Source organism: Gossypium arboreum, chromosome 11 (assembly GCF_025698485.1).
Source record: "Gossypium arboreum isolate Shixiya-1 chromosome 11, ASM2569848v2, whole genome shotgun sequence".
Lineage (NCBI taxonomy): Eukaryota > Viridiplantae > Streptophyta > Magnoliopsida > Malvales > Malvaceae > Gossypium > Gossypium arboreum.
The window spans coordinates 118,228,366-118,254,486 of NC_069080.1; the positions used below are offsets into that span (position 1 = coordinate 118,228,366).

Below are 26,121 nucleotides of genomic sequence, written 5' to 3' on the forward strand. Positions count from 1 at the left end.
AGTTGCAAGTGGCAAATTCAGATATATATCAAGTTCAAGCCCTTTATTTTTTTAATAATTTCTTCTTCTTTTTTTCTAATTCCCAACACAAAAATGGTGTGTTGGGGAGATTTATTCTTACCTTGTTTGCTTATATTTGGTGTTTCTCACAAACTCATGAATTGTTTGTTTGTCCGAAAATTAAAAATCAAATTCACAAAAAGTAAATCCACCATTATTGATTCAAATAAATGATTGGATATCTTATTTGACGGTAAATATTAAGTTTGTCCAGTGTTCGGCATGAACAAATATTTTAAGATTCTAATATGATTTCATTGGATCTAACTTATTTTCTTTTAACCAAAAATAATAACATTGTTACGATTATAAAATCAAAATTTTAATAATGTACCTAACCCATATATACATGTGTGGCTCAGTTTTAAAAGCTAATTTTTTTTCCTTTGATTTTGTACATAAATTAAATTAAAGGTTGGTGAATATTAGAATATGTGATCAATAGAGAAATGGGTACTTAATGATTTTTAAAAGAAAAACATAGAAAAGGAAAAAAAAAAAGTTGGCTGGATAAATTATTTTTTAAACTTCAACTGAATTAGAAAAGACTTGTATAACATTAGTAGAAGAGGAGGAGGATAAGATGAGAGGTGCCGGAAGGAGAATAGATAAAGGTGAATATTGTTGCAGCTGTGGGAGTTGGCTCGTTAGTTGTTAGGAGGGAGGAGGCAAGTGGTCAAGGACAATGGGAGACGTTGGCTTAGGGGGTTCTCCTGTAAGTTAGGGAGTTGTCCAGTGCTGGAAGCTGAGTTATAGGGGACTTTTAAGGGAGTTAAACTAGCATGAAAGAAAAGAGTTAAGAAGATTGTCTTAGAGATGAATTGTATAGAGGTAATTAACATATTAAGTGGTCATATTTGAGATTAGAATTTATCATGAGAATAGATATGAAATGAAAAGTCTTTGACAAACTTTACTGTATGGTGCATGACATTGTGGTGGTTGAAACTCTTAATACAATGATAAAATTTTTCCTCCTAAAAAAATATTTAAGGAATATGGAGTTTTGATTGGTGGTTAGGTAAAAGGTTGGAGCTTGGTATGGGAGACACAGGGGAAGAGCTAGAATGTTAGATATTACACAGTTTTGACAAAGTAGCAGTTGTTTATTTGGATTATTTAATGTCCAAATTGTAACATATGTATGTGATAAAAACTGGAACATGAAACAGGTTTGAGCATCAAACTTCAAAGGTGGGGTCATTGTTTTCTAATGAATTAAATTACCTTGAAATTTTTAACATTTTCTTTTCTTAAGATTTATTTCACTTGTTTGTCATGTTCTTTCATGGGGGTGTTTTTTTCATTTTTTTATGTGTCCCCTCAAAAAAAAAAAAGTGGCAGGTTTTGCCTAAAAAACTCGTCTTTTAACTCAAAAACTCTCTCTTTCTTTGTTCCTTTTCATGTGAATAATTCATCATTTCTTTCATCTTTCTTTTTCTCTTTCCCTTCCCCCCTCCTCTCTCTCTCTCTCTCTCTCTCTCTCTCTCTCTCTCTCTCCAAAAAGGCTACAGAAAAGTTGTTTTTATTTATTTATATTTGTATGAAAAAACCCCAAAATTTCCCCTCATTTCTTGCCCAGTTTATAAAGAGAAATCTTTGTTTTAACAGGGAAAAGGAAGAAAATAAAGGATAACATAAACACAAAATAAATTTATTCCTTTTTTTATTACAATTTTTAATCTTTTGAGTATGAATGGTCTTTTACATCTTGAAGAACCAGATTGTTCTGAGTTTGTTGAAGTTGATCCAACTGGAAGATATGGCAGAGTATTCATAAATTAACTTTCTTTTTCCTTTTTTCTTTTTTTTTTAGTTTTGAGTTGAAGTTTTTGATTCTTATACCTTCTTTGTATTGTCCTTTTTTCTTTCTTTCTTTTGTTTGCAGTACAATGAAATCCTTGGAAAAGGAGCTTCAAAGACAGTGTATGGTTCAAAACTCAAATATTTTCCCTTTTTTTTTAATACCCAATCCATATTTCTTCATTATATTTGCTTCTGTTCATCTTTTTTTTTTTATTACAGAATTTGAGCCTCATTTGATATTTCCAATGAAGTTTTTTTTGGGGGGGCATAACATAGATGGTTGATGTTTATTGCAGTTATAGAGCATTTGATGAGTATGAAGGGATTGAAGTTGCTTGGAACCAAGTCAAACTTTATGATTTTCTTCAAAGCCCTGAAGATCTTGAAAGACTGTATTGTGAGATTCATCTCCTTAAGACATTGAAGCACAAGAATATTATGAAGTTCTATACTTCTTGGGTTGATACCGCCAATAGGAACATTAATTTTGTCACTGAAATGTTCACTTCTGGAACTTTAAGACAGTAAGAAAAAAACATGTCCAAAATCTGTATTTTTTAATGTTAAAAATATGGCTTCTTTTGGTGTTGTTTATTAGATGTTTGATGTTTTGTTTGTGATGGGGGATCCCCTTGCAGGTATAGGCTAAAGCATAAGAGAGTGAACATTAGAGCAGTGAAGCATTGGTGTAGGCAGATCTTGAGAGGCCTTCTTTATCTCCATAGCCATGATCCCCCTGTGATTCATAGAGATCTTAAATGTGACAATATTTTTGTCAATGGCAACCAAGGAGAAGTTAAGATCGGCGATCTCGGCCTTGCGGCGATTCTCCGCAAATCTCATGCTGCTCATTGTGTTGGTATGTTTATCCTAACCAATTTTCTGGTTAACTTGAACTGAACTTAACTTTGGTAGACTCATAGAAATGATTTCAGTACGAAACAATATGCTGTCTATCTTGTTTGAGAAATATTGAACTTTTCGAGTTTTTTTTTGGGGGGAGAGGGGGGGGAGGGGGGAAGGGGTTGATTCAATAAAATGGAAAGTCACCATTTTTGGGGCTTGCTTTTTCCTCAGGAACACCAGAGTTTATGGCTCCAGAGGTTTACGAAGAAGCCTACAATGAATTAGTTGACATTTATTCGTTCGGAATGTGCATTTTAGAAATGGTTACTTTCGAGTATCCTTATAGTGAGTGCACGCATCCAGCTCAAATCTACAAGAAAGTTGTCTCTGTAAGGGCTTTTCACTTTTCTTGACTTGCTTTCTCGCTTTGTTTCATCTGCTGGAATGACCGAATTTTCATTAACACACGTTCTTATTTTTAGGGTAGAAAACCAGATGCTTTGTATAAAGTTAAGAATCCGGAAGTCCGACAATTTGTTGAGAAATGTTTGGCAACTGTGTCTTTGAGGCTATCTGCGAGAGAGTTGTTAAATGACCCTTTTCTCCAGATTGATGATTGTGAATATGATTTGAGACAACTAGAATATGGGAGGGAACTTGATGAAGTCGGTCCTCTCATTAGGCTACCGTATCTCGAGTTTCATCACTATAGTAATTCTTATAGTAACGGATACTCAAATGGTTATGGTTACGAAACACCAAATGAATGGGGGTATCATCCTGCTGAAATTGAACCAAGTGGAATCGAGCTTTTTGAATATCAAGAGGATGAACATGCTGCAAATGTAGACATAAGCATCAAGGGGAAGATGGGAGATGATGGTGGTATCTTTTTGAGACTTCGGATTGTCGATAAAGAAGGTTAGGAACATATTTCATCCGTTCTTGTCAACTTTTTCTTTGTGGAGATCTGATTTGAACTTTCTCCCTTTTTTGTCAACTTGCAGGTCGTATTAGAAACATATATTTCCCATTCGATGTTGAAACTGATACAGCATTGAGTGTTGCTACTGAAATGGTTTCAGAATTGGATATCACTGACCAAGATGTGACTAAAATAGCTGATATGATCGATGGAGAAATTGCTTCCTTAGTACCTGGTTGGAGACGGGGGCCGGGAATTGATGAATCACCGCACTTTTCGAATCAGAACTTTTGTCATAATTGTGCTTCAAACCGTACATCTACCGGCTCCCTCTTAGATTTTTTGACACATAATGGAGGTGTCAAAGACTCGCGAGTTCTTCAGTGTTGTAGAACTGGATGTGCTTCAATGCATGGCCGGTTTGAAGAGATTACTTTTCAAGTCGAGGAATCCGAGCATTGTGTGACAGATGGTGCACCGAACGAGTCAAGCCAATCGGACAATTTGCATTACCAGGAAATATGGGATCAGCACGAAAATCATGAACTTAGACACAGAAATTCAGACGAAGAGTTCGATAAATCAGATCAATCATTCTCGGCAAATGATGATAAAGAAGTTAGAGAAGAAAAGAAAATCCAATCTCCTAACAGGAATTCAATCCAATGTTTGACAAGCTCTCGGTCTTTCTCCGAAGTTCATTCATTATACTGTGATCTCTCCGACAATTACGAGAATGAAGTCCAACAGGAACTGAGATGGCTTAAAGCAAAGTACCAGATGGAATTAAGAGAACTTAGAGATCAACAACAATTAGGAATTGTATCAGACTCTTCAAACTGCAGTAACAAAGACAAGAACAGAAACAATGACATTCCGCCATTATCGACTTTTGCCCCTAACAAGCATTTTAACTCCGATTTCCATGACAATAAGAATAAGAGGTGCCCCAATTCAGCTAACCGAGGTGGCCAGTATCGCAAACCGGCAGAATCTCCAAGAGTTAAGGAGATGGTCACTGCTCAAAATTTCTTTACTGGACCACTGCTTCCACAATCTCTTCATAGAACAAGTTCCCTTCCAGTTGATGCTGTTGATATATAACGTAAGACTCTGCATTCTTTTGAACATTTCTCTATATTTTTAGAGGCTGAAATAAATATGAAATCAACCCCTTTTTATTTTTTGGTCCATCAATGTTCAATCCAATTAGTTTTTCTCTATAATATCATACAAAAATCGACATCTTTGCCGTCTTATAATGTTGAACTTCCAGTGATGGAGATTCGGTTTTAGCTTTTTGAATATATAAACATTATAGTAACTCAAGAGCCTAAAACACAAAGGCATTGCATGTTGGAATTGAGTGGATGAATCATTAAGCATATAATATTGCCATCTTTCTAGCTGGCCAGGCCAATCATGTGCCGACAAAAAGCAAAAAAGAGCTGGCCAATGACAAGTTTTCCAAGAGCTCTAACATTTGATGCTAAAGAGGTCCCATTTAGATCTGGCAATCCAATCCTTTTTTATTATGTTGGTGTATTTTCTTGTGTCATAATCATCGGATTTTAAGATAAAAACTTTTTAGTATGAGTCTAAACTTTGCATGTCTTGTGAGCCTCTTGTTATATAAGATTTAAGGTAAAAATATATATATATATTATTCATGTGGTATGAAGATGCCCCATGGTATCAATGATTGATTGGGAGTTTCAAAAGGAAAGTAAATTAGATGGGACCCCAATTTGGGGGTGGGGGGGTGGGGGGATGGAGGATGAGATTGAGAATCATGTTCCATCCCATGCATTGCATGTTAAATCTCTTTGAGCTTGGCCCCACTCACCTATCATCATGTTCCAATGACCAGAGGACATCCCTCTGCTGACCTCATTATCCTATCTTTTCATAAAATTTAAACACCATATACAAATATAATTAAATACAACATGATATGTAAATATATATATGTAAATGTGAATAGCTGGATGGAGTATTAAAATTGAATAAGTCCAGAAGTAATGAATAATGGTTTCCTTACAGATTGTACAGATGATGGTACAAGCATTGAAGTGTGAAGATGGGTTGGTCAAAGTTTTCAAAGCACTGTTTGTGATTTAATAAATTAATGGAAAGGTTGCTTTTATGCCTCGAATCCAATAGGGGGGAATTATCCCTTGTCAAAAAAGTAATTAATATAATTATAATTTCAGAGGCAAAGTGGAGACCAACTCATTGATTTAAGAGGATTTACCAACTTTTACGTTTTTTTTCTATTTGAGACTTCAGTCAAAAATATTAGAATAATAATTTTACAAGCATATTAAATTTTAATTTGATTAGTATAGATATTATTATCAATATAAGAATATATGAGTTTAAATGCGTTAAAATGTATTATACTCTTATTTATAGGTTGATGAGAAATTATAAATAATTTTAAATATTTTTTAAAAACATATATAATCAAATCTTATAATAAAATTATTAAAAAAACAATAACTTCACAATAATCACATTTTATAAATCGTCTTTTCCCTTCTTTTGACCGTTTAAATTGAGATATTCTGGAAAAAAAAAAGGAATCTTGAAATGAGCCAAAAAGAGGTTGAAAATTTTGGATGAAGGCATGTTACAATATTATTCACGTGGCTGAAATTAAAATGGATAATTTTCCTTATTTTACTACTTTTTTTTTACTTTTTAATATTGGAAATTTACTTTTGGATAAAAAAGTGGAAAAATAAAGAAAAGTATGCATTAACATATAATCTTAATAACTTTTGCATACTTTTTACTGTATCTTTTTTATCCTTTTCGTATTGTGTTGAAAGCAAAAGCAAAATGGTAAAATCACGTATTTAGAATATAGAGGTGTTTTTAAAAATACATACGATAAATAATAAAAAGCATGATTTTGAATTAATTAGTAGTAAAAATGAAATATGCACAATATTAAAATTAAAAAATAGATTAAATTGAGAATAAAACGAAATTTATACAAAAATATTATTTTACAAATAAACTAGTTTTTAATAATTCCTCATTGAGTTAAGACTGATTGATGGGTGACACAACTTATTAAAAGGTTTAATAAATAATATAGATTCACAAATATATAAAATGTATATAAAAATATACTTATTAAAGTTCTATATAAAATAAAAATTGCATTAATTGAATGATAAATAAAATGTTTTACATGCATTGCATTCTATGCTTGAATTTTATTATTGACAAATTTTTTTGATTTATAAAATATAAAAGACAAAAATACCCACGTAATCATATAATTCACTTAGCAAATAAATTAATTTTTAATAATTTCCTAATTAAATTAAAATCGACTAATGAGTGACATTAACTCAATAAAAACCTTAATAAATAATATAAATTTATATATATTAAAATAATTAATAAAATAGGTCAGATGTTGATTTTTATCGAAATAAGTCAAAAGCTATGGGTAAATGGTCCCTGAGGTCCATTGAAATTCCGATGTGGTCCCTCCATTTTAAAATTATATTTAAAAGTAATGTTACTTTTTAAAATTCAAAAGAGATTATTTAAAATATTAAACTGTATTATTCATTATTATAGTTATCTTATTTTTAAAAAATTATTCACTGTTTAATACTAAACCTTTTTTGAAAAAATATATCAATTTTAAAAATATTTGTTAATTTAAAAGTAATTTATTTAAAAATGTAAATGTTAATTATTTAACAAGTAAATTTTAAATTTTCATATTTTAAAATGATTATATTTCAATTTCTTTTAAATTTGCAATTCTTATAACATTTTAAATTAAAAATATAATTTAGCAATTTTAAATTTAAAAATAATATACTGTTTGATTGATAAGGAAATAGGATGGTTCAAGTGTGAAACGTGAAGTCATAAGAAAGGCAGTCAGTCAATTTATCATAAAGTATTCTTATACCATTGCCCCATAAACAATCCAATTATATGGCTACAATGTACTATTATGTAGAAATCCATTCCTGGTCAATGGCAACTAAAACTGAAATGATGGCCTCATCCTTACAAACGTTTATCACAAATAATATGTTTCAAAAGTGGCAATTGAAAGTGGAAACTTTTATAACCAAGATCACCAATGACCAAAGAGGCAAATATGAATAAAAACAAAAAGAACTTATTAAAGTCAACTCCGAATGAGCCTAAAACCTAGCTTAGTTGTATCAGTATATCCGAATCCTAACATCTGCAATCCCTTTCCTTTTTTATCTCTAAGGCTAAAACTAGTATAAATATCATTCAAATTTTGTACTAAAAGTCAATCTACATTTCCTCTTTTACTCAAATAATAAATAAATTAATCTTTGCATGTTATATCAAAGAGCAAATTGGTCTTTTCTATTAAAAGAATTATCCATTTCTACCGTTAAAAATTAACATAGTTAGTAGAATACCCAGATAGTTATACATGAGATGCCACGTGTACCTTATTCTGATGTGTACATGGACAAAGGACCAATTTACTTTTTGATCTAACATCTAGGACTAATTTGCCATAGAGGAACAAGTCAACACTAGATGTGTATGTGGATAGATTGAGGAAAAAATGAAGACATACAACCAGAAACTTGTACAATTCTGACCACTTCCAACTCCAAGATAATAGGACAAAATCAATGTAACAAATGCACTGATGTTACGGTAATGGAATTGTATCATCTGAACAGCAGTGAATGTTAGGCATGACGGCAAACACTTTTAAAATATGAGTCAACTTCTAGTCACTGTCATGTTCACAACCAGGTATACCTCCTAATCACACCATTAGTTAACAGGCAAAGCCTCATTCCACTTAGGAACTTGAAATATCCTGTGTTTTGATCCTTTTTCTTTTATGATCTAGGCACTAGAGTAGTTTAAAAGCCTTGAAATGCACCGTGCATCGCCAAAAATGAATGAAACATAGATTGTGAACATTTCATAACCATCTGTTTAAGATCACAAAACCCTTTGAAAATGATAGATATCAACCTTTTAGGTTATAGTTTTTATAAAAGCCCTTTATCCTAATAGCAATTCTGGTATAAATCCCATTGCAAAGATTATGTAATAAGAGCTTTTGGGAAAACTATGTAACCAAAGGGAGGTGTGAAATTAGTGCTAGAATCATTATGAAGTGAATGATTATAAACTATGTTACTCGGACTTGGATGTGAGTGTTGGCAGGTATGTATCCAACACAGGTGTAGTCCGTTTGCTATAAGTTTTTCAATGCATTTGGAGGTTCCTTGTTGGCTCATATCCCATATCCATGTCACAAAATATGTCAAACATGGATACTTCATGAAAAATGAAGAGTCAGAGCGACAATATATCATAGAAGGCAAGAGCAGAGCTATGAGGTAACAAGTACAGGTTGTGATCGAAGTCTTGGAGTAGGACCAGAAAGATAAATAGGGAAATAAAAAATTAATGCTTTCAAGCAAATATGTATCCTTTATGTTCACTAGACTACATCTACTTTTAGACAACCAGAACCTCAGCATAACAGTATATATTTATTATATACAAATGAACACAAGGATTTAAGAAGCAGTGCCAATTTATACCTCTGATGAGAAGATACAAGGTGTCTAGTTCTAAAATTTTATAGAGGCCTCAATAGTGGGTAGTCTTCAAGTAATTCTCGCTCTGACAATGTGTCATTTTCATTCTGAGGTGTCCACAAGACCTCAACTGCCTGAATGATAATCAAAGAGATGTCAGGAATGAGCAATCCCGAAAAGTCATAGTTGGGGAATAAGACAATTCATACCAATATTTTGCTTAAAGGGATGGAGGCAAGTTTTTGCAAGGCTTCCTTTAAATCACCACTTCCATTGATGGGGGGCAATTTATGCATTCCTTCAGCAGCCACCAAAATTGTTATCTGAAATTTCAGAAATTGGATATAAATTAAAGAAAATAACAGAAACAATTAGCTTGAAACTTGAGTTATAATCCTTATTCCATCTGAAACTCAAAAAGACAACTCAATCATAACCATGCCATTTTATAGTCTATTCATCCAGAATGATGGATTAATACTCTAGACAAATGAGAATTTAATATCAGAGTTCAAGGGTTAACTAGAATGCTGAAGAAATTTATCCCTTAAACCTGGTTTACATCAATTTTAATGGTAATTTGTTACTATCCTAAAGAAGCAATATCTCTCCATACTTCCATGCAGATAAAACATAGTATGTGGGTTCCTCTAATGCTTGCATGATACAACTCACTGAATGGGTGGATGCTATGCAGAATACACAATATTCCAGAATGATGTCTTCAATACATTGCACCCAATACATTTGCAGAAACTATAACTTAAGAGGCAAGGTCTTACCACTATGTACTCATTGCTAAATCCACTAGCTTTCTGGCTGCTTGTACTTTGCCTTTTAATATTGTTCACATTCACTAGAGTCTCTTCATCAAATTTACCCCGTTCTTCAATAGAGAGCTGATTGAAGCGTTTCTCCCCATCGTCTATGCTCTGTTTCACATCTACCTGACATTATATGATATGTACAAATTCATGCATACGACAATCAAGTTGTGAATTTAAAGAAAGCTCATAAACTAGAACTACAAAGAAAAAGGTCTAATTATAACAATGATATACTTTGAATGGAACTCTTACAATAATAGGACCCTCAAGTCACATGGTCAACGAGGACTGCAAAAAGAATGACAGTCCTAGATATCTCCCCATAAGCCCATTTTTATAAATTACAAAGAGTGGTGAACATCTTCAACCAAGAACTTTCAAACTACAATTTATCATCGTTGAAATCCTTAAAACAAAATACTTACATCCACAATAAGAGCTCCTAAAATAAACTGTCACAGATAGACACACATCCAAAGAGAAAGCCTCACTGTCAGCCATTCAATTAATGAAGTATGCTGAAATATGTCTACCTATGTAACTATCAACTTACATATATCTCAGAGTATGGCAGCACTCAAAATAGACATGAGCGAAGTCTACAATCGAATTAACCGGAAATTTATCCAAGCAATCCTTGAGCTTATAGAATTTAGTCAGAAATGGGTCAAAATCATTATGCAATGTATATCCACAGTCTCATATCAGGTCCTTGTGAAAGGAAGCCTCTCAGAACAATTTAAGCCTTGTAGAGGTTTATGTCGGGGGATCCCATCTCCTTATCTTTCCTTCTTGTGCCAAAATGTCCTCTCTTTGATGCTAATAAAGGCTGAAAATGAGCAGCAAGTGAAAGGGATCATAATCAGTATGGGAGCCTCACCTATCACTCGTCCATTATTCGCAAACAATACCTTTCTTTTCTTTAGAGCTGATGTTCATGCATGTAGAGCCGTCAAAGGTATTCTCAATGAATTTTGTAGGCTTTCAAGGCAAAAGATTAATTTTGAGAAGTCTGAGCTCTTGTTGAGTCCTTCCACCAAATCAAATGCAAGAAGATGGTTTAGCGGAATCTTCAATGTTAAAAGGTCAACCCAGCAAATATCTGAGTGTGAAGTTTGCTGCCATTAATAAGAAAAGGGAGTTCTTTTGATCCATACTTGACAAAATTAATAGCAAGCTTGCATTGTGGAAAGTTAAATGTTTGTCTCAAGGAGGAAGATTAACCCTCATCATATCTATTTTAGCCCCCTTACCCTTATTTTACGTTCGCTTGCTTCAAAGCTCCAAAAAACATCTGTGAAAAGATTGACCAAGTGGCTCGATCCTTCTGGTGAGGACATGAGATTGGGCAAAAAAACTTCATCTTTGTAATTGGGATAAACTTTGCTCACCTATTAATGAAGGTGGTCTTGGTATACACCAGACTTCTCCTAATGCTCTCATTACTAAGATCTTAAAAGCCAAGTATTGTCAATCACAAGACTTCGAGCTTGTTTGTCCTAAACTTTCGGTTCCCTACAACTGGAAAGGGATTCTTAAAGAGGAGCAACCTCTGTAATAAAGGCAAAGATATCCAAATTTGGAGTGGGGAACAATGTTGGGTTCAGACATCCCAAACGGGAACTCAGTTGAATACAACTAGAACCAACTATTCCCAAGTTCATATAGGCAGCTTGCTCAAAAGTAACGGTAAGTTGTGAAATGAGCATAAGATCAGATAGGATCTCGAAGATTATGCAGTTCACAACAAGATCTTTCTCTTATTTTGGTGGGAAGTACAAACTAGTAAGAAAGGACAACCTTGAAGGTAGATTTTCAGCTAAAGGGGATATAGCCTGCTATGGAATCTGAAGAGCGATAAAGCAATCATGGTAAGATCAATAATAAATGGAGAAGGTTGTGGAAGCTCAAACTTCCTTTCAAGTTCATCATTTTTCTGCAGAAGATTTGCAACAAATACTTGCCAACCAAAGACTTAAGAAAAGAAATATAATTTCTCACAACACTTTGTCCCTTTTTCTCTGAGGATACTGAGGACCTAGAGCACATTTTATTTCATGTTCTTTTACTAGGTTTGTCTGAATTGGAAGCACTCTCACTCTAAGAATTAATCTCTTTTTGCTTAAACTTGTTATCAGAATAGATGGATCGATGGCTACAGGTTAAGGATATCGATACTCAGGAGACTAGGGGGTTCCATACTACCTTCGTGTGTATTTTGTGGGCTATTTAGAAAGTGTGAAATGATACAATCTTTAACAAAGGAAGTCCTAATCCCCTCAATGCTCTTCGACATGCTAATTATATGATTGCTTTCACAATGAAAGCTGAGAAATTTAGCGCAGGAAAATTCTTCTTCTTATAAAGGAAATACAACCTAACTTATATAGTAGGATGACTGACATTTCAGTCCATTATTCTAGGAAAGATAATAGGACAATCCTACAAAGTTAGGAATCTTAATAAACTAGGAAAGCAACTAATTAGAAATCAATAATGACTAGTCCTATTTGTCTTAGGAAACTAAATAATAAATCCTAATCTACCAGATTACAGCATATCAGGAAATTCCAAATATATACAAGCTAATTTGGCTCTTTCTACACTCCCCCTCAAGCTGAGGCGTATATGTTATACAATCCCAGCTTGGAGTTGAATTCATCGAAGCTGATTCTTGGAAGAGCTTTGGTGAGAATGTCAGCAAGTTGCAGTTGAGTAGGGATGTAGTTCAGTTGGACTATTCCATTGTTGACCTTCTCTGAAATGAAATGCCTGTCAATTTCCACATATTTGGTTCTGTCGTGATAAACTGAATTTTTAGCAATGCTTATGGCAGATTGACTGTCACTATGTAATTTTATTTGGTCCTTGAAATCAACCTTTAATTCTCTTAGTAATCTCTAAATCCACATTCCTTTGCAAATGCCCAAAGCAAGAGCACTCTGATTCTGCACTACTTTTTAACACCATAGACTACTTTTTGCTTCTCCATATAACAAGATTGCCCCAAACAAAGGAGTAGTAACCACTTGTTCATCTTCTTTCAGTCAATTATCCAGCCCAACTTGCGTCAGTGTAAACTTCTATCTCATCACTTTCACTCTTTTTGAAGAGTAATCTGTGGCTTGGTGTCATCTTTAGGTATCTGAGAATCCGATTCACAGCCTTTAAATGTTCCTTATGCGGATTATTCATGTGCTGGCTAACAACACTAACTGGGAATGCAATGTCTGCCCTCGTATGTGAAAGATAGATCAAATTGCCCACTAGTCTTTGATATTGCCCTTTATCCACCGGTACACTTCCCACATTTTTCTTTAACTTTAGGTTGGGATCCATAGGCGTCTCTGTAGGTTTACACCCAAGCATGCCAATCTCATTCAACAAATCTAAGGTGTACTTTCCTTGAGATATAACAATCTCTGCCTTAGATCGAGCAACCTCCATGCCTAGGAAATATCTAAGAGTGCCAAGATCTTTAATTTCAAATTCAGTAGCAAGTAATCTTTTGAGTTTTGATAATTTCCTCTGAGTCATCTCCAGTTAGAATGATGTCGTCGACGTAAACAATGAGAATAGCAATTCTACCTTTTGATGAGGATTTCACAAATAAGGAATTATTTGCCTGGCATTGATTGTATCCATTTTTTACTACTGTTTTGGAAAGCCTGTCAAACCAGGCACGAGGTGATTTAGCCCATACAATGATTTCTTCAACTTGCACACCTGATGGCTGTTTGAAGAGTTTTCTAAACTTGGAGGTATTTCCATGTAAACATCATCTTCAAGATCTCTGTTCAAAAAGGACTTTTTGATGTCTAGTTGGTACAAGGGCCAATCTTTGTTTACTGCTAGTGACAGTAGAACTCGAACTGTGTTTAACTTGGCAACAGGTGCAAAGGTTTCCTGATAATCGATTCCATATGACTGAGTAAAGCCCTTTGCCACCAGCCTAGCTTTAAACCCCTCGATACTTTCATCTACTTTATGCTTAACTGCAAATATCCACTTGCAACTCGCTTCTTCCCTCGAGGTAACTTTGTAAGGGTCCAAGTTCCAATGCTATCTAGAGCTCTGATTTCTTCCTCAACAACCTTTTTCTACGCTGGATTTTTCAAGGCTTCTTGAATTGAATTTGATATTTTTATATTATCAATAGCTGAAATATATGTTATATATGATGGCAGCAATTTCCCATATGCCACATATTTCTCAATAGGATGGTTTGTACATGTTCGGACACCCTTTCTATAAGCAATAGGCAAATAAGAATCATCAACAAAAGGAATAAGAGGCTCAAGAGTTGAAGAATCCATACCAGTCTGAAATTCTGAAGCAGGAGACTCCGGTTCAAGTTCTTGACAATCTCTGATTTGAGTGTCATTCTAATTTCCAGTAGGTCATCTCCTTCTAGAATAGACACGAAGTTTTTGATGATTTGCACCAAGTTGAGGATTAGTGGACTCATGGAACTGAGACTCAGACGGTGTGTCGTTTGGACCTGATGTGGAATGGAGATTTGGATTTTGAGGACTCGGAACGGGGTAAGGATGCCAGATTGACACTTTGGGGTAGAACATACACGGATTGAGTGTTTTGAAGAATGTCCTAAAGCTGAAATTCCCTCGAGTTCTCCCCCTGAATTTCGGATTTGGAAAAATAGGATTGGTGTTCAAAAAAGGTAACATCCATGGAATTGTACATCTTTCAAGTAACATGTGAATAACACTTGTACCCTTTTTGACTAGAAGAATATCCTAGGAAAATGCATTTGACTGATTTGGGATCAAGTTTGGTTCGATGCTGTTGGTGTATGTGAACAAATGTTAAACAACCAAAGACTCTAAAGTGGAAGATCAGAAGAAAAAGATTTAGCATGAGGAAAGGCTTGTAGGAGGACTTTACGAGGTCTCTGAAATTTTAGCACTCGACTAGGCATTCTATTGATGAGATAGGTGGCAGTAAGGATGGCTTCACCCCAGAAGTGTTTAGGTACATGATTAGTAATATGATCTAGTTACCTCAAGTGTCTATTTTTTCTCTCGGCTATGCCATTTTGTTGAGGGGTGCCAACACAAGAACTCACATGAATAATTCCTTATTTTATGAAATAGGAACCCAAGGCTGATGTAAAATACTCCTTGCCATTATCGGTCTTAAGAATCTGAATTTTGCTTTTGAATTGGGTGTGAATCATGGAATAAAAAGACTTAAAGACTTAAAGTTTTAGATTTTTCTTTCATAAGGAATACTCAAGTGGTTCTAGTATGATCGTCTATAAAAGATATGAACCAGTGAGCCCCATTAATATTTTTCACTCGTGAGGGTCCCCAAATGTCACTATGAATTATAGAGAAGGGATGTAAAGGCTTATATTGGATGGTAAGATAAACATGTTGTGTGTGTTTAGCAAGTTGACATATTTCACAATGAAAACCTTTGAATTTTTATTGATGAACAAATGAGGAAGCAATTTTTCAAGGTAATGAAAGTGCCATAATATGACTTGATTTTCATTTGAAACAGAAACAGAAACAGAATTAGAGAAAGAGTTAGAAACACAGCTTGAATGAACTTGTTCATTTAGAAGAGAGTTCCCCTTGAGCAAGTAGAGACCACCACACATTTCAGCACTGCCAATCACCTTCCCCGAATTCGCTGCCTAAAATTCACAAAGATTTGGATAAAATTTATTCACACAATTCAAGTCATGGGTGAGTTTGCTAATAGAAATCAGATTACAATCTAATTTTGGAACATAAAGGACAGATGAGAGAAGAAGGTCCTTTATCAATTTGATTGATCCAATTCCTGCCACTTTTGAGAGTGATCCATCTGCTATTCGTACTGTATAAGGGCTTGAATATGGACTGAACTTGTGGAATACATTGATGTCTTCGGTCATGTGATCTGAAGCTCCAGAATCAACTATCCATGGTCTTAATTTTCTGGTTGTTGCAATATGAGCAGAAGAAAATGTACCTTGATGTACTAGCATGCTTGTATGTTGTTCAGTAGTGGGTGATATCTGTCCGAGAAATTTCTGTAGTACCTCAATTTGCTACTGGGTGAACGGATTGATTTCCTTGCTAGTGTTGTTGTTGTTGGAAGTGTTGACAACATTTGCTCGGCTATCCTGATCCTGGTGTGCTCAGTTAGGCCTCCAATCAACAAGCTTCCCATATAATTTCAAGTTTCTCTGAGGTGACCAGGTTTTTTATAATGGTCGCACCATGGTCTTCCTTTTCTTTGCTTGTTATCCTGAGATAAGTTATGTGTATACAAGGCTGAGCCTTCAACAACTGGGAAATTCATTTTTTCTGTCATCATCAGTTTCTTCCTGCTTCCTTGTCTTCTGACTTCAACAAATGTCACTCGGACGGAAGGTAGAGGCTTGCTACCCAAGATTCTCCCCTTTCATCCAAATCCTTATTGACACCAAGGAGAAATTTGAATATTGTCTTTTGATCAACAATCTTTTTGTGTAAAGCTACATCATCTAGACATTTCCAAGGGTATATTTCAAACATATCAAGGTGCTGCTAGTACTCGGTTATTGTGTTGAAATATTGAGAGATAGTCATCTCCCTTTGTCATAGATCATTAAGACAAGTTTCAATTTCAAATAGTTCAGAGGTATTTTCAGAACTGGAGTAAGTTTCTCTTGTCGCATCCCATATTTCCTTGGTTGTTTTGTAAAGAAGGAAATTTTCTCCAATTTCCGTTTTCATAGAGTTTATTAGCCATGACATGACCATGTGATTTTCAATCTTCCACGTGCGACACTTGGGATCCGTTGTTATCGGAATAGGATCCTTATCGGTGAGATAATTATTCTTGCCTCTACCAGAAATATACATAAGGACGGATTGTGACCATTGAAGAAAATTGTGGCCATTGAGTTTGTGACTAGTGATAGGAAGATGAGAGTTTTCGATGATATTGGCTGAGGAATTTTCATAGTTTTTGGCTGAGGGATTTTGTTCGGGTCTGGAATTGACTTCCAAGGAGAAGATGATTTGTGTATCCATGCTGTTTTAGGGTTTAGAGCCTAGCTATGGTACCATGAGAAATTTAGTGTAGGAAAATTCTTTTTTTTATAAAGGAAATACAACCTAACTTATATATTAGGATGACTGACATTTCAGTCCATGATTCTAGGAAAGATAATGGGACAATCCCACAAAGTTAGGAATCTTAATAAACTAGGAAAGCAACTAATTAGAAATCAATAATGAATGATCCTATTTGTTTTAGGAAACTAAATAATAAATCCTAATCTACCAGATTACAGCATATCAGTAAATTCCAAATATATACAAGCTAATTTGGCTCTTTTCTACAAAAGCTTTTGATCAACCTGTCCACTCTAGTAGATCTAGACTAATTGTTCCAGAAGCTCATGCTCATTTCTCAAATTGACATCTAGTCTCATGGAATGGAACTTAAGTTTATGGATCAACAAAGTCAAAGATTATATGCATTATGGAGGAGCGGCTGTTGCAAGGGATTCGAGAGCAAATTCTATTTTGATCTGCAGAAGTTTGCTCACTCACTCGAAGGTTAAAGCTCGAATTTTAATTCATCGTTTTGCACCGCCCAAAATAGGAGGCCAACTCCTGTAGAATTATTAACAAGGAAAAACATTGGCTCAACATCATTAAAGGCAGAACGAAGGTTGGATGGAAACTTATCCAGGGATGGCAGACATTAAAGAACCAATGCATATGGTAAAGATTTGTACAGGAGACTTCTCGAACCAAGGAATGAAAAAGGAAACAAGAGAGCTTACAAGATAACATATCCTTTAGTTGATTGTAGCATACGGATTTATTTGGTTTCCATGCAAAATATTTGCATTATGTACCAAAAAGAAAAATGTGGCAGCATTTTAGTTTTTAGAGCATTATCTGCATGCACCAGAACCTTTACGTCTACCACTAAGCATATGATGTTCATTAAACGATTCTTGGAGACTCAAGGTACAAAAAAGCATATCCACGCATGTAATTAGTTCACCAAGGGAGACAAATATGTATGTATATATTTCAGAAAGGTTAACTTACAGATGAATAACCAGAGATGCAATAATCAGGATGGCGAAGCAAAGCTAGAGTTGTCTCTGCAAACAAAAAAAAAATAGGAATGTAACATAACCAGTCTGACAGATATTGAACTTGACATGTTTAAGAAAAATAAGAGAATACACCACTTAGAACCAGGGCACCTTCTACATGTCATAAGTATTGCTACAGTAAAACAAAAAGAAGAAAGCAGTCATATGCCCACTTCTTGCATCGGAAATATCATTTAACCATGAACAAAATGTAATGAATGGCTTCTATGCGCATTTCAATCAAACTAAATCATTAAATAGGGTAAAAAGCTTATGCCCTTTCTTGTCATAATTGTATGTCAAAAATTTTATTAGCTCTCATGCAGTTGCTATTTACTAAAGCAGATTTCAGAATAACAAATATCATAGTTATGCTATAGAGCTATAAGACTTGTGCATGGCCTCTTGGGTTATTATATTTTCCTTATGACTAGGCTAATACTCGGAGATAGTGCAAAAATGATAGCTACAACAGTTAAAAAGGAATAGCATTTTCATCTATCTTCACTTCCCAACTGTAATCTACATAATGCATAGAACACCACCACTATCTCCAGTAAGACTCTAATTAACTATAGACAGATCTTAGAATGCTTTACCTGTCAACACAAAGCTCAGACCCTCAGAGGTAGAGGTATCAGCAACTTCAGCAATCCGATTAAGATCCCTTTGAAGAGACCGTCCCATACCCAACAACCCAACCTAATAATAAAAACAAAGAGACTACAAATGAACAAATGGTAATTGAATTCCATCAGTAATGGCAACCATCACAATTCTGTGTCCATCTCACTTCCTTGTCTAGCTCATTTCACATGACAATTATTCATACAAAATTAAGTCTTGACACTTTATTACAAAAAGGAATTCATATTAAAGTCAGCTTTAAAGATTCTACCAGAATTCACATTTAAGCAACCCTCCTCCATAGACACCCGATCTTGTCAGGGTCATTCTCAAGTCTCACTTTGATTTCTCCTAATTTGGATTGGTCCATTCTTTTGTGTCTTTTGTCTAGCATGCCGGATGTTACAACTTCTCTGTATATCACATTTATTTCACATTCAATCTATTCAGTTGAATGTCAACATGTTGATTAACCGTGTATTTATCCATACATCTGAACACCACTACTTCATATCTTACTTCAACACATCTGATCGGTAGCATTCTCACTCTGAAATTGGATATTAATTTATTGATATGCATCAATGATGCAAAAAACAAAGGAACAAATCCTTAAAACATAGTATTTCTTGTTATCTAAAAACCAGCTTCACCATCATTACAAGGAGATCAGCATGCTTTTTTATGATTAAATAAAGCAGTTGATTCATTAATGTTAAACATCATTCAAGGACTTTATCACCTATGCAAACATACTTAAAGCAAAAGAATAACTAAAAAGCAATAAAAGAAAATCCAAAAGCTTACCTGAAGCTTAATAACACTAGTCCTTTCGCTAGTAGTGAGCACACTACTCTCAGACCGATCCGAAAGGAACCCGGAGACCAAAACAAAGGCAGCAAACCCAACCAAAATCAAGAAAAAACTCGAGCCGGCACCAACACCTACCCCAACTGCAGGCCCCATGTAAAACCCACCACCTCCGAATGGAGCAGGCGCATAATAAGGAGCCGAATACGAAGAAAACCTCGACCCTCCATTTCTAGGCACCGAATAACTCCTCGAAGATGAAGAACTCGAAGAAAAAGACCTTCCTCCCATCCTCCCACCTGATGCAGCCAATGCTACGTTATTAGGATCATACATTAGCAACAAACCCAATAAAACCGCGGCTATAGCGGGCTTTTTTAACGCGTTCAAAGCTTTTAACATTGTTTGAGAAATAATCTCGAATGGGTTTTTGTCATTTGAGCTGGAACTCAACTGGTTGTTGGAGCCCAAACTCGAGCTCGTCAAATGTTTCCTCTGCTCCGACGAGAAGAAGCATTTAACAGTGAACTTTGCCGAACGTTGACCGTTGAAAGCCAAAGTTCCAGTGAAATTAGATAGGCGAGGAGGAGAAGGAAGAGGCAAATGAAGGGCGAAATAGTGTTTCAAGTTCAAAGTGTTGGATTGGAGCAAAGAAGAAGTAGAAGTTGCCATGGTGAATGGAGAGAGATTATGAGCTTTGGGTGCGGAGATATTTTTTTGAAGAATGAGGGAAGGTGAGATCAAGAAATGTTTTGGTTTTGCGGGGAATGAGTTTGGGTGAATGTGATGGTGAAATTTGAGGGAGTTGTGGCCATGATAAGAGAAGGCCGATAGTGTCATTTTGAACCTCATCTTCATTTGTAAATTCCCATTCAAAAGTTTTAGGTCTAATTTTGTCTTCAACCCCTCTTCTCTTTAATAATTGAAGCTTTGTCAAAATGCATCCATAAAAAATAATGAGGGTTTTCGTTGCTAAATAAACCTATAATTAAAAATAATAATCATATTTATCTATACTATTATTTAAGTCTTTAATTGAATTTTGGTATCACGAATCAACTGGACACCAACTCGATTAAAGAAATTAGAAAATGTCCTTCTATAATTAAAATAAATTATATTATTCAAGGGTATTTTAATTTTTTATTTAAAAGAATCAATAAAAAACTAGGTACGATTGAATTTAAATCTATACTAATTACATTAATAATATATTATTTTTATCACTAAATCAAAGCTTTATTTTAATAAGATATTAACATTTTTATTTTATTATATATTTTTATTACTTTCATCAATTAAATACATAATTTTTGCACACATGCCCTGTAATAAAATTTTTAATTAGTACATCATTACTAAGATCACAATCATATTTCAAGATATAGTGAAAAATTGATGAAAAATTTTAACTAGATTTAGAGTTAAATAAATTTTACAAGGGTATAATATTCTTCCAATCCCTGTACTATTTAGATTTTTAAAATTAGTCTCTTTGCTTTTAACCAAAAGAATTTAGTCCCTTTACTTATTTGATTTTAAAATTAATTTCTAAAAATTTTGAATATATGTTATAATTGTACTTTAATTTTAAGTCAAACATTTAAATTTTAAAATACCACATATTCAAAATTAACAAAAGTTTATTAACAGTGTCATACCGATTGCAATTTAGTTTTTAAATAAGATAAAAAAAGAACTAAATTCTTAAAATTAAAAGCAGAAGGATTAAAGTTTTACAACTTTGAAGAGTAAAAGGACAACGAGGCAATATTAACCCTTTTAAGGGCAAACTCAAGTATTTACTGTAGCCATTTGTAGAACTTAACGTTAAAAAAGGGAAGCCCCATTTAAAACCCAAGATGCAAAAACTAAAAAAGCCCAAATTCAAAACCTAAAATAAACCCTAATCAGTGATAAGTCGATTCCATAGGAAACCCTATAAAAACTTGTTTTTTCGCTATTGCTATTCTCTCTCCTTGAACTGCTGCCGCTGTTTGTAACTTTTGGTGCTTCCAGTGCGTCGAAACCAAGAAAAGAGGAAGATATTTGCTTAACCATGGCGGACAAGGCAGTGACTATTAGGACAAGGAAGTTCATGACGAACAGGCTCCTTTCCAGGAAACAATTCGTAAGCTCCATTTCCATTTTTTTCCCGCTCATTTCTTCGTTAACCAAACAATGGGCAACGTTAAATTTTAAGGCTCGGAGCTTATTTCTTTCGTAATCTTTCACATTATTTTCCATTACCTGCTTTCAGTAAGGTTTAGTTCGGCTGCAGATCTGCTCAAAGAAAGAAAATAGAAGAAAATGAGAGAAAATAAGTATTTGTTTTTTGTTAGTTTGCTTGTAGGATGCTTAATTTAGGTCTTTCCTTGATTTGTCATTTGGAAACAAGTGACTTTTTTTTTCTTACTATGAAGCCTGCAATAAAATAAAATTGCTCTTTTGGGAAACTGAAGGTCAGATGAGCTTATATATGTTTGAAATTGTTAACTTGGAAGATGAAACTTGTTATTTACTTGTTTTGTAGATCATTGATGTTTTGCATCCTGGGAGGCCCAATGTTTCTAAGGTAAATGTTTAATGATTCTCAATAACATTGTTTTATTGTCTTAACTTCCAGAAAATTGGACTGCTTGTGTTAACATATCTTTGATTTGTCGATCCTGTATTGTTAGGCGGAGTTGAAGGAGAAGCTTGCTAGAATGTATGAGGTGAAGGACCCAAATTCGATCTTTGTGTTCAAGTTCAGGACTCATTTTGGAGGTGGTAAATCTACTGGATTTGGTTTGATATATGATTCTGTCGAGAACGCAAAGAAGTATGAGCCCAAATACAGACTGATCAGGGTAATTTCTGATGTGTTTTATTTACATTTTCTCTGGATTTGTTAGTGGTGTGTCTGTTTTATTAGTAACTGCATTCTGAAGTATTTTTCTCCACATAGTTTTGTTTTTGGTATTCTCTAAAAAGCAATGTTGTGATACTAGTGAGCACGGAGGCAATGTTGCCTTTTAAAAGTAACAAGATGGACTTGGAAGTAGAGCCTTTTTTATAATTTGTACTTGAGTACTGCATGGTTATGAAGAAGACGAGTGGGGGTGATTTGCATTTTAGGTTACTTATTGTAGCATTTACGTCAGTGTAGGTCATAAGCATTTTAATTTCATCAAATTGCATCATTGAATTTCTATTATTAATAAATTAAGTTGTACTAATTCTCATGAAAATGTTGGCTCAAAGAACATGTGGGAAAGCATGAAATCCCGACCTTGGTTTTGTTTAGAGAATAAGTTACTTATGCATGTTAAGATGGCTTTTAAATTAAAATTATTTAATTGAGTTTGCATAAGTAACCTAATATATTAATAATAGGAGTTCAGTGATATAACGTGATGGAATTAAAGGGTTGAGACTTGTATGATAGTTTATGTTTGTTTAGTGATCTGAATGTGAATTACCCTATAATGTATTATGTGACTATGCTGCTTTGACTTTTCACACCTATATCTGACACATACTTGAATATGGATATGAAGGCATGACCTTCCAAAGTCCTTCAAAATTTATAAAAAAATTGAATATACTTTGTATTTGATACTCACTCCTTAGTCCAAGCAACATAGTTATGCAAGGCATTGAACCAGGGCTTTCATCTTTATGTCAGCATAACTATGTAATGTTACTTTAACCTTCTGGGTTTTCTTGCAGTTATTTTCTTTTGATTCCCTATCACATACGTATTGTCTTTTCATTGTTATTAATTCCGTTTGAATTGGTTTCTTTTAAGGGCATCAAAGGTACAATGCAAGACACTAATTATTTGTGTTACTATTTCAGAATGGACTCGACACCAAGGTGGAGAAATCAAGGAAGCAAATGAAGGAAAGGAAGAACAGGGCTAAGAAGATCCGTGGAGTAAAGAAGGTAAGATTAAATTATTTCTTTGTTCTCATGTTAGTTTACCTGAACTGATTTCACTTCCGAAAAATTTGATGATCGATGAGGGTCAATTTTCTGACCATTTTGCTTGTTCTGTAGACCAAGGCCAGTGAAGCAGCAAAGAAGAAGTGAGCTAAAAGGGATGAAAGAAAAGGTGAAATCTATGTCTATCTTAGGGTCAGTCTTTTTCAACAGCTTTTGTTTACTAGCCTCGCCTCAAGTGTTTAGGTGTCCTTGAACCTGATTTACCTTTTTGTTTTCGAAAGTGGATTTTGATGTTGTATTATCTGATTGTTCTAATTTGAGTACTCTTGCAGTGCAGAATTTTGAAATATTTAGATCATATTCTTTTTTTGGAGTAATTATTTGATGATGTGAAAGATCACACAAATTAAGATTTGTTTTCATTGGGTGCCGTTGTGTTGAAGAGAACCTATGGGTGCCTCTTGAAGTTGTTGAAGAGTGAGATTTATGGCATGCTGAAAAGTGAGTGCATGTGGAAATTCCTGTTGTTGAGAAGTAGAAGGCATGAAATGAACCCACAACTTCTAGGATATAGAGCAGGTTATGGGATGCTAGTTCAAGTAGTGTTTTGGGTTCGAACCACTTTGTGCTCTTCAAAGCCACACCACTTGCTCTTGCTTTTCAGCAGCCATGGTTCAGCCCTACAAAGGCTAGAAGAGGTGAGAGTCTACTTAAATGACGCCCAAAGATATGCTTTTTGTGGATGTTAAATTGATAATGCTAATGAAAATTACTTTGTAGAATTATCTTTTCAGTCCCTCTCAAATTTATTAATCAATTTGGTCTCTCAAAAAATTTGAGCAATTTAATCTGTCAATTTCGAATGTTAACATCTATGTACAATTAATCTTTATTTTAATATTTTTGTCAAATTTACGTAATTTTAATTGGTATAATAAATTTAGCTCTTAAAAAATATGCATTTTATTTATTTTTATGAAGTTCTTTTATGTGTATTGTTTTTGGTTTTTTAAGTATCAGGATCAAATAGATCAAAAATATTTAAGGAAAGCAATAATTGTTTTTAGTCGATAAGTTATGAAATTTAGAGGGGTCAATGTGTTTAATATTGAAATTGAGAGGGTGGTTTTTAGTAAATTATTTATATGCCGACATAAAAGGTGGAAAAATTCGGCAGAATAACATTCGTAGGGGGAAATATTTAGCTTGTAGGATTAGATATAAGTGTTAATGTCCAATTACAATTTTATTTTAAAATGACTCTCTATTTTGTTGAACCTAAATTCCTTGGTTTGAATTTTTATTAAAGGCCATTCAGTATGGGCGTTTCCTTAACTTATTGGAACTCTTCCAGCTTTCCACCATGTTTCGTGGGAGCAAAGAACAACCTTCCCTTCTATATGAAATTTCGCCATATATATATATATATATATATCAATGTTTTAAAATTTTTAAAAATTTTATTAATATTTAGATATATAACATATTTTAATACTTATATAAACAATTTTATCATTCAACATGTCAACATTGGCATATGCGAATAAAACTTTCAATTTAAAAAATTTGGAAACTTTTTTGAATTTCCAGTTAATGGAAAGAGTTATTTAATTTTTTGAGTCAATTTGAGTTGAATTTTACAATTCAAATAATGGATTAATATAAATATCCTTTTGGTCATATATAAAGAAAGTTAAAATTTTAATTTTTTATAAAATAAAATTTTGGGATCCAAATAATTTAATTAATGATTTAAGTTTATTGTAATTTTTTCTTTTTTTTTGAAAATATTTTCAAATATATATGGTTTTAAATTTATGTACTTTAACATGGAATTAGTTGTATTGTAATAATATTTTAATTTGACAAGTTCAATTTTTAATTTAAAACTCGAATAAATTCATTTAATTTGACTCGACTTGAATTTCAAGTCAATCAATTAATAAAATAGGAGTCGTCAACCCAAATAAATTAATTTTTCACTTAATTCGATCCACTTTCATGTTGAATTTATTGTTATTTTACATGTTATAATTCACTTGATAATGTAAAGTATAAAAAGAAAAGAAAAAGAATAATGATTTAAATTTAATAATTGGTAGAACGTGGGTAAAGGATAGAATGCCATGTTTGACTTCACACCTACGGTTTGGCCATCTATCTTTTGCTTTTATTAATTTAATCTAATGTATTGTGTGATTCACGTTTTGGTCGGTTCTCATCTGGAAATCACATTCTAAAATCACGGTAAAATTAATAATTATCACTTAACTTTAAACACCAATTAATATTTTATTTTACTACCAATATGTAGATTCAACCCTATTTAATTACGTAGTACTGTTCACTTCAATAATTTTAAAAACTGCATTAAAAAAAAATCTCTTGTTAGGTTGGTATGTGTTGGGGATCGACCCGTATAAGTAATGAACAAATAAAATAAAGAAGACCAAACACACAAATATTTATATGAAAAACTCCTACAAGAAGATAAAAATTAAGGGCAAATGAGGCTTCGGCTTTTCACTAAACGAGTAAACAAACGAGAATACAATATGGAGAAAATAAACCTAAATGTACAATCTC

General features: G+C 33.7%; 2 protein-coding genes across 7 annotated transcripts; one reads left to right on the top strand and one right to left on the bottom strand.

Moving 5' to 3' along the window:
* The first annotated feature begins 582 nt into the window (after positions 1 to 582).
* On the top strand, positions 583 to 23,882 carry LOC108474130 (probable serine/threonine-protein kinase WNK9). 4 transcript variants are annotated; one of them, XM_053021546.1, is made up of 12 exons: positions 617 to 1,830; positions 1,949 to 1,986; positions 2,163 to 2,390; positions 2,505 to 2,725; positions 2,944 to 3,101; positions 3,195 to 3,633; positions 3,720 to 3,886; positions 21,581 to 21,736; positions 22,139 to 22,180; positions 22,287 to 22,457; positions 23,449 to 23,535; positions 23,650 to 23,882. In XM_053021546.1, exons 1-12 carry the CDS (start codon positions 1,753 to 1,755, stop codon positions 23,680 to 23,682), a joined length of 1,818 nt encoding a protein of 605 aa, XP_052877506.1. In that variant the 5' UTR covers positions 617 to 1,752; the 3' UTR covers positions 23,683 to 23,882. The 4 variants fall into 4 exon arrangements, 3 of the variants coding, with proteins under 3 accessions (XP_017631538.2, XP_052877506.1, XP_052877507.1); XM_053021547.1 differs by lacking the exon at positions 3,720 to 3,886 and having other exon boundaries at positions 1,462 to 1,830; positions 3,195 to 3,485; XR_008274361.1 differs by lacking the exons at positions 22,287 to 22,457; positions 23,449 to 23,535; positions 23,650 to 23,882 and having other exon boundaries at positions 3,720 to 3,885.
* Positions 8,960 to 20,431, bottom strand: LOC108474025 (uncharacterized). 3 transcript variants are annotated; one of them, XM_017775898.2, is made up of 6 exons: positions 19,603 to 20,431; positions 18,768 to 18,870; positions 18,119 to 18,174; positions 10,008 to 10,157; positions 9,435 to 9,548; positions 8,960 to 9,359 (listed from the first exon to the last, which is right to left on the bottom strand). In XM_017775898.2, exons 1-6 carry the CDS (start codon positions 20,275 to 20,277, stop codon positions 9,267 to 9,269), a joined length of 1,191 nt encoding a protein of 396 aa, XP_017631387.1. In that variant the 5' UTR covers positions 20,278 to 20,431; the 3' UTR covers positions 8,960 to 9,266. The 3 variants fall into 3 exon arrangements, 2 of the variants coding, with proteins under 2 accessions (XP_017631387.1, XP_017631386.1); XM_017775897.2 differs by having other exon boundaries at positions 10,008 to 10,172; XR_008274362.1 differs by lacking the exons at positions 8,960 to 9,359; positions 9,435 to 9,548 and adding an exon at positions 14,371 to 15,714 and having other exon boundaries at positions 10,076 to 10,172.
* Positions 23,883 to 26,121: the final 2,239 nt, after the last annotated feature.